An 8,285-nucleotide genomic window follows, 5' to 3' on the forward strand; every position below is an offset into this window, starting at 1 on the left:
AGGAAAAATAATTGCCCACGGTGCTAGATGGTGGCCGGCTAATTTCCATCCATGGTCCAGCATTTACGCTCAAAAACACTCTTACCAGCACACACACTTTTAAGTGTGAAAGTGTGAACGCACCCTTCAATACTGAAACTGTTATTGTCCAGTAAGCCCGCAGTGCAAACTAAATATGAACTGAAGAAAATACAACAGTTCTAAAACTTCTGAATTATACATGCATGTCCACATTAACAATTGCTAAGTTCAGTTTTGGCCAAGGGAACACTTCCATGAAAACAAGTACGAGTCAGGTTTGTGGAGGTACAAGCCCGCTCACAGTGAAAACAATGTTTTTCAGTGCAATCAAACCATTTAAAAAAACTGTTAAAGCTTTATGTTTGTTCATTTTTGGGCAAAACGTTCCGCACTTGGGCTTTAAAAAACATTGCTCTCAGTGATAGCCTACATTGTGCAGACAGATTTCCTGAAAGCCCCGCGCGCCAGCCTGTGGCCGTGTCTCTCACTATCACTGCAGTCCACTGCAGACAGACAGCACCTGCTGCTCCCTCAATACTTTTATCATGGCCTCAACACTGCTCCGGATGCACGGGCTCTGACTTCTCTGGCACGTTGCGCTTTGAGTTCCTGCCTAAATGTCGTGGGCTACTCAGTGAATCCACGAGAATAAAAAGCCCCCCTCTAATTTAGGCCTTTTACCAACAATGGCCGGTGTCAGTATCTTAAACGACCTGCGCGTGCGTCGATGCTTTTATTCAGTTCGTAATGAGGTAAAACAAACCCACAAAGGTGAGTAAAGACAAAAGGCGCCGTAGTTCTGTTTTGGGGGTCTCTTCCTGCGCAGTAACACGAGGAGAGGCGGTAACTGCAGGCGCGAGCTCGCACCCGGGGCTCGCACACTGTCTGTCGCGTAATGACAGCGCGAGGAGCAGCCAAGCCAGACTAATCAGGCTCGATAACGCTGCTATTGTGGATCTGTGTCACGTTTACAGAACAGGTGCAATGAAATGTGCCTAAAAGACTTTTACGCACAAGCGGCAACGTGCAGAATTGACCTTTTATGGTTTATCAAATTGTGGATTTTTGGACAGCGTAGAAAGATAAAACAATTACGTGCAGAAAAAAACCTTGCACGATGAAACTATTTGATCACATTATGCAGGGAACAAATAAATCAATTGCGACATGTATTGGCGCAATTAGTTTCACCATTCCGTCAATTTATGATATTTAATACATAAACGTTTGTCCCTTTTCTGTTTTAATTATATATAACCTACAATCAGAGCAAATCAAAGACGGGCTTTAACAAACCTGTACCTTTAATGCTTGTATCTCAGTCAATTATAAACGACACTTTGGATAAGTTTGACTCAGATGAACCATTGGCTCACTCTTCTCTTGAAGAAGGCCACATGCGGCGGTGGCGTGAGCAGCAGTGTGTCCTGTGGTGCAAAGCTCGCTTCCTCTCTCTCAGTCTCTTCTAGATTAGTTCATCACAGATAAAAGGAGGCACGAGTTGCACCACAGACATTCTTGTGGACAAGGTATAGGTCAAGTGAGTCTGCGGGTACAGTTTGGTCTAAAACTGGCATTTTAAAAAAATGTTTCTTGTATTGGACTGGTACATGTCATGTACATTGGCAAGTCAAAATAATTTTCTATTATTATTAAAAAAAAATTCACCGCCCACGACCATATGCTTTTGTTTCAGTATTTTTGGCTAAAAAGTGTATTTCTTTATAAGCAGCACAGACTCAAGGTGCAATGTGCTAAATTACGAGTTTGGATTTTTTTTTTTAATTGTTTGTCTTGTGTGCTGTTGTTTTTTAGCACCATAATTGACACATACACCAAGTAGTAGTAATGAAATTTGAGAACATTTAGAAGAACAACGACATTGAAAACGGTTTTAAATTATAGTTAAATGCAGTAACATCCTCCTGGAATAGTCTAAGAAAACGGCTATACAGTATATTCTACTTAAAGTAATTTACTTTACAGTCGCTCATTCTACATTCGCGTCTTTGTTCCAAGTTTCAAGTCTAAAACGATCCTTCAATTATGCAAAATCACAATCTCTGCATCTTTACGCAAACGGATCCAAAGCCTTCAATTTAAAGTCTTCCCGTCTTTACCGCGGTCACTCACCTGTAACCGTAGAGCCACGCACCGGTACGTCACCGCGCACTGACACCGGTCTCCTGCACCGACACCTGGCAGGCGGCGCTCCGGCCACTGCGCATGCTCAGCTGTCAGGTCGGGCCGCCTTTTAAAAGCGCCTGGAGAGGTGTCAGGGGGATCAGAGGCAGTGCAGCGGCTCCGAGCGCGCACCGTGAGGGCCCGTGGACTTAACCGAGTTGACTAACGATTTACTGCGACGATTTCGACTGGATTATAACGGATTGTACGCACAGAAAGACACAAAATGCCCCGGTCGTTTTTGGTGAAGAGTAAAAAGGCGCACAGCTATCACCAGCCCAGGAGTTTGGAGGATGACTACAGTAGACTGGATACGATACTGGCACAGATCTGCTCAGGTGCGAGACTGTCACACTACCTCGAATACTAAAGAACAGTGTTTTATTTCAGTTGAATGGCCCAGTATTTATGTCTGTCTGAAAAGTCTGATCCTTAATATTTAAAGTGTCTGTCTCTCCGTGCGTAAAAATGGGTTTCAGCGCATTGTTTACGCTGTCAACTTAGTGTTTAAGGAAACATATATTCTGTTAACTTATTTTGGTCTGATGCCATTGGATTTCCTTTGGTAGAAGCCATTCAAAAACCTTGTTGTAAAGCCATTTCAATTTGGTATGTACGGTGTTCCTCTAATCTTCACTAAAACACGAATATTAATGACAACAGTGAATATAAAGCTCCATTTTATTGTGCGTAAAACAGTGCTCTCACAGAGAACCTTTTCTACTATGAGGGGAAAGCCAATTAGTCTCATTTGACTGTGTTTTTAAGTGTGAGCAATATTTTTGATACATGCGTGATAATTGTATGAGTTTGATGTTTGTCTTTATGTGTCTTAATACCGTTTTGAATGTCCCACAGACGCGGACAGAGAGTCAGAAGACCTGGACGTGTCCCTGGACCTCTCGGTGGATCGCTGCGGCCTGTCCCCGGACTCCCACATCCTGGACGCGGTGCAGTTTTCTCCCAAATCTTCGCTGAGCTGCGCCGACAGCGGCTGCGAGCGTTCCGCGGACTACGAGGACTATTGGAGGCCGCCGTCCCCGTCCGCCTCTCCAGGTACGCACGGCACGGCACGGCAAAGAGCCATGACGGGGTCTAGAATCTGAGCTGAACCGTTTCATCTCAGACCAATGTCCTACATCTCCAGAAAATACAAAAGATCGGGTTTAGGTTCAAATAAATGTTGACCATAGCTTTGTGCATGAATCAATAATTTGTATAGCATCAATGTGTGATAAATGTTAACGTTAATCTCACTTTTACGATATGTGGCGTCAAACAACAAAGATTACACAACTCCACAAATTAAATCAAGTTTTCAAAGAATATATTCTTGATAGTATAATATTTATTCCTGTCATTTCTGCTTTTTTTTTTTAGTCCAGGGCTCTGGGATGGTTTATTAGATTGTGATACTGATTAGAAAGCTATATTTTCTGGTCCTTTCCGTAATTTTTTTTCCCTTCTTCTCGTAAAAAGCAAATCTGCCAGTGGTGATTTTACAGTGTGACTCATTTGTCAACACACATAGGAAAGTTAATCTGATGCTAACTAAGAAAATCGTCTATATCATGTTTTCCACGGATATTTATTATTCATGAGTTAGGTCATATTTATTTGTGTCATTAAAAACATTCAGCTAAAGAGGCAGCTTTAATGGCATTTCTAACCAAAAACAGCCAATTCTGTCCAGTCTAATGCTTTTTCTTTCTTTTTTAGCCTCGGACAAGTCCCTGTCTCCCCTGGTGCATGACGACAGCCAGCACTTTACCGTCCCGTTCCGGCCATACGCGTGGGACAGTCCCCCGGGGCCCAGGTCACTTCACCAGCCGCAAAGCCTCACCTCGCACAGGATCGACCTGGACCGGAGCCCCGGCGCGGCTGTGGCCTTTTACGGTGACCGAAGAAGCCCCGTTATGTACCCGGAGGACAGCGGCTACGGCGAGCACCGGAGACACGCCGCGTCGTTGCTTTATCAAGAGGCCAAGAGCCACGGGACCAAGGCCCAGGCGGATCTGTTCTGCTCCAGTCTCATCCTCAACGGGGCCTACAAGTGCATCAAGTGCAGCAAGGTAAGTGCAGACAGCAGAGATGTGAGGACTGCAGTGAGAAGAGTAAAAGTATTTGTACTGTCTGAACAAAATACCTGATTTGAAGTTGTTTAACAGGACAAAATGTGATATTTTCAAAGGCTAGACACAAAAATGAGAAAAACTAAACAAGAAACACAAATGATAAGATAAGATAACTATGCTCCAATCATTTAAAGGCAAAGCTACTTGATTTTTTAGCCCCTCAAAAAAGACTGTTTCAGCATGTTTCCTTTGTTTATGGCTTTGCACAAAACAGTGTGAAAAACAGTGAGTGAGCTTTAAATGTTGTCAAAATAAAGCTTTTGTCACTTGTAGACTTACTCAAGAGTAGAAGAGTAACCAAAAACTTTAAAACTTAAAAAAGTAAGAGTAGGCCTGCTGTTACATTGTATTACTCAAGAAATAAAACGCTTATTTAAAAAGTAAATGTAACAGTAACTGAATACTTTTGCAAGGGACAACATTTAAGACCACTTTATGATTCCACAAAGTTTGAACAGGGTAAATAAAAATAACAATAACATAACAATAACAACGCGTCATCAGTTTAATGAGACTTGCAGCATCATCTTTATGCACACGTATAAATCACCGCTCCTCCTCCGCAACATTTGAACACGAAAAAGCTGAACAAACAGTGACGTTTTTGTTTGTTTCCTGCAGGTTTTCTCCACGCCACACGGTTTGGAGGTCCACGTGCGCAGATCCCACAGCGGAACCAGGCCCTTCGCGTGTGAAATCTGCGGGAAAACGTTCGGACACGCGGTCAGTCTGGAGCAGCACAAAGCCGTGCACTCGCAGGTGAATAATAATCACGCACGTTTTACGCAGACAAACTTTTACGTGTGCGCGAGTTCTGACCGTGTTTGCGTCATCGTAGGAGAGGAGCTTCGACTGCAAAATCTGCGGGAAGAGTTTCAAGCGCTCGTCCACGCTGTCCACGCACCTGCTCATCCACTCGGACACGCGGCCCTACCCGTGCCAGTACTGCGGCAAGAGGTTCCACCAGAAGTCCGACATGAAGAAGCACACGTTCATCCACACAGGTGAGCGCCATGACGTCACGTGTAAGTGCATGTGATAGTTTTGTCTAATTATAGTTGTACATCAGTCAAGACAAGTTGCAGTTATAGGGACAACAATTGGAAAAATGAAAGTTGAAAATGACCGGAAGTGAAGTTCTTGAAACAGAATCCCACATTTCATCAAAATGCAGGGACAATGTTACGCACAGGGACAGTTTAAACAATCTTTTAACAAAATAAAGGGGTTTTCTGGTATTATTGTTGTGTGTTTTATATGGATTTTGGCCCTTGTTTGTCTAACCAGAAAATTATATCATAAACCTCACCAAAATTGTTAAACGTAAGGCTACTTTTTTTAGTAAATCTTAAAAGGTGATCTTCTATGCTAAACTTTTAAACCTCTTACAATATAGTATTCTCATCACGAGTTCAGAGTTGTAATTTCTGATTGAATCCTGCAACTGAAGCGTGAGGGTGAAAATTCCCCAACCCTCTATCCCCGCCCACATGTCTGCACTTTGCTCCATTATTTAAAAACAATAAGACTTCAGGCGACACATGTAGGGTTAAAATGTCATGTAGACACTAACCATAAAAATAAATGACAGTCCACTGCTTCCTACAGTAGAACGTCACTATGAAGAGGCGGGGCTTATCAGATCTGAACCGGAAGTCAATATACACGTTTCTATTACTGGGCCGTTTTAGGGCAATATTGTGGTTTACAATCAACAAAATGTATCATGATGATCAACTTATGTTATAGTTCAACATTATGTAGCTGAAAAAAGCACAATATGTCTCCTTTAAATATAATTATGTCTACTCCGTTTTAGTGAAATGAGTCGTCTAACCTGTCATATGCACTTTAATTCTAACTATTGCTTTGTTGTTGTTGTTGTTGTTGTAAAGATCACAAAACTGTACTATAATGAATCATGTTGCTGTTATGTGGATTTGGATGACTCACAAACCTCACAATCCCGCTCTTCTTTGCGCAGGTGAGAAGCCGCACAAATGCCAGGTTTGCGGGAAAGCGTTCAGCCAGAGCTCGAACCTGATCACGCACAGCCGGAAGCACACGGGATACAAGCCGTTTGGGTGCGACCTCTGCGGGAAGGGCTTCCAGAGGAAAGTGGACCTGCGGCGGCACAAGGAGACACAGCACGGACTCAAATAAATATCTGTCTGTTTTGGGCCTTCCTGTCCCACGGGCCGAGCAGGGACTTGGCACAAATGAAGACTTTAACCATTAAATTATTATAGCCTTTAATATAATATTTGTATTTATTTATACGACTTGGATTCATGTTACACTTTAATACAACACCACAGAATACTACCCACGGCGGCGAAGGCGATTAAGGAAGATCAAGCTGAAATACTACATGTATTTATCGACAAGGGCGGATCTGGTTCCGCGCACTAAAGACGCGCGTTATATCCATGCTTTCATTTTGCACATGCCAGAGTGAACTTCTTCTTGTCTTGTTTACAGAATAAATGTTTTCCCAAGTTTTTTTTCTCTTACTTTGCGCAGACAACATTTTACACACTAAATCATCCAAAAATCGCAGACAAAAAAAACTCTTTACCTTATGGCTTAAGCAGTCATCACTGCAATCAAATGTATGACTCTAACATTGCATTATAGTAGGCCATACTTCATTAGCTATATTTAAAGTTTTTATTTAGGCCTATTTAGGGTCTGTATTTGTGAACTATGTCTTATATCACGCACAGGCCTAATGCGTAATAAGCGTGCGTAATTCTCTCGAAACCCCTAGACAATTCTCACACGATCCTCCTCGTATTTAGCCAAAAATACTAAACAAATGAGCTCTGAGCGGACCGTGTTTACGTTGTGGCAGGACTCCATTGAACTGCGGCCAAAGGAGAGGCAGAGGCGGGGACGCGGGCCGTGATTGGGAATGCCCGCGGGCGCCTGTTTGTTTTGCCCACTGCGCGCTCTGTGTTTGCACCTAAAACAGGACCGTTAAGCAAAATGTCTTTTCTCCCTCGTGGCTGTTGCTGTTAAACGGTAAAAGGGAAAGATAGGGAACCGCACAGAGCAGCTGGGAACTGGAGAGAGCCGGGTTGGGAAGAGGGCGGTGGTGAGAAGTTTGGGGTTAAATAAAAAAAAAGCTTCTAGGATTACTGAGAAAGGATAGCAAGAAAGGATGTGTTGTACTAAATTGGCAGATTTCAATTTATCCTCTTCAAAATCTGTCAACTGAACTGTATACACGCAAATAATATGCAAACACAGATATTTGCATATTATTTGCATACCGTTAAAAAGAACGTTCCAGTTTGCAGAGAAAAGGATTTGTTGAGATTTGGGTAAAAGAAACGTTGGAGGATTTTTCCAGTAGCCAATAAAAAGTGACAGTTTTGTTGTCTTATTATATAAATGATGTCATCAAATACAATTTAACATAACACTCACAAAAAGAAAAGAAAGAGTTGCTTGTATTGTAATTTTAAAAGGCAATTCTAGTTCAGAGATATTGTGGATTTAGATCTAATTTATAAACTACTATCCTAACGTGGTGATATAACAATCAGTTTTCTTTTTCTCTGAACATTGATTGAAATCACTGACTCACCAGGATTTTCTCTACTTCACTTCACTTCACAATCTTGCAGCGGAATCCGGGCCGAGATACTGAATATTTGAACATTTGGGACTAACGCGCAGCAGAGAAGAGGAAACAGAACTCGCTCATTTATTCTGCTGGAATAAAAATAACATCAGAAGTACATTTTGTATTGTGTGAATGTGTGAGGGAGGTTTTCAAAAGGGTGCAGTGTGACACCTCTGGATATGTTTGTTTTTAACATTGGTGGCGCCTAAAAACGGCTCAAGTTATCAAAGACTTCTACAGAAATACAGATACTTTGGCTTTAAGTATCTGATATCAAACAATACCAAAGTGAAAGTAACATTTATTTCTTTAAA

At 42.1% G+C, this 8,285-nt stretch overlaps 1 protein-coding gene across 1 annotated transcript; it reads left to right on the forward strand.

Moving 5' to 3' along the window:
* The first annotated feature begins 2,314 nt into the window (after positions 1 to 2,314).
* gfi1ab (growth factor independent 1A transcription repressor b) lies at positions 2,315 to 6,699 on the forward strand. The gene is made up of 6 exons (XM_072439437.1): positions 2,315 to 2,543; positions 3,064 to 3,261; positions 3,925 to 4,277; positions 4,962 to 5,099; positions 5,179 to 5,344; positions 6,325 to 6,699. The coding sequence occupies exons 1-6, from the start codon at positions 2,432 to 2,434 to the stop codon at positions 6,501 to 6,503; spliced, it is 1,146 nt and encodes a 381-aa protein (XP_072295538.1). The 5' UTR covers positions 2,315 to 2,431; the 3' UTR covers positions 6,504 to 6,699.
* Positions 6,700 to 8,285: the final 1,586 nt, after the last annotated feature.

The sequence above is a fragment of the Eucyclogobius newberryi genome, unplaced genomic scaffold (assembly GCF_026437365.1).
Source record: "Eucyclogobius newberryi isolate DKJ021-1_F unplaced genomic scaffold, fEucNew1.0.hap1 SCAF_9, whole genome shotgun sequence".
Classification (NCBI taxonomy): Eukaryota; Metazoa; Chordata; class Actinopteri; order Gobiiformes; family Gobiidae; genus Eucyclogobius; species Eucyclogobius newberryi.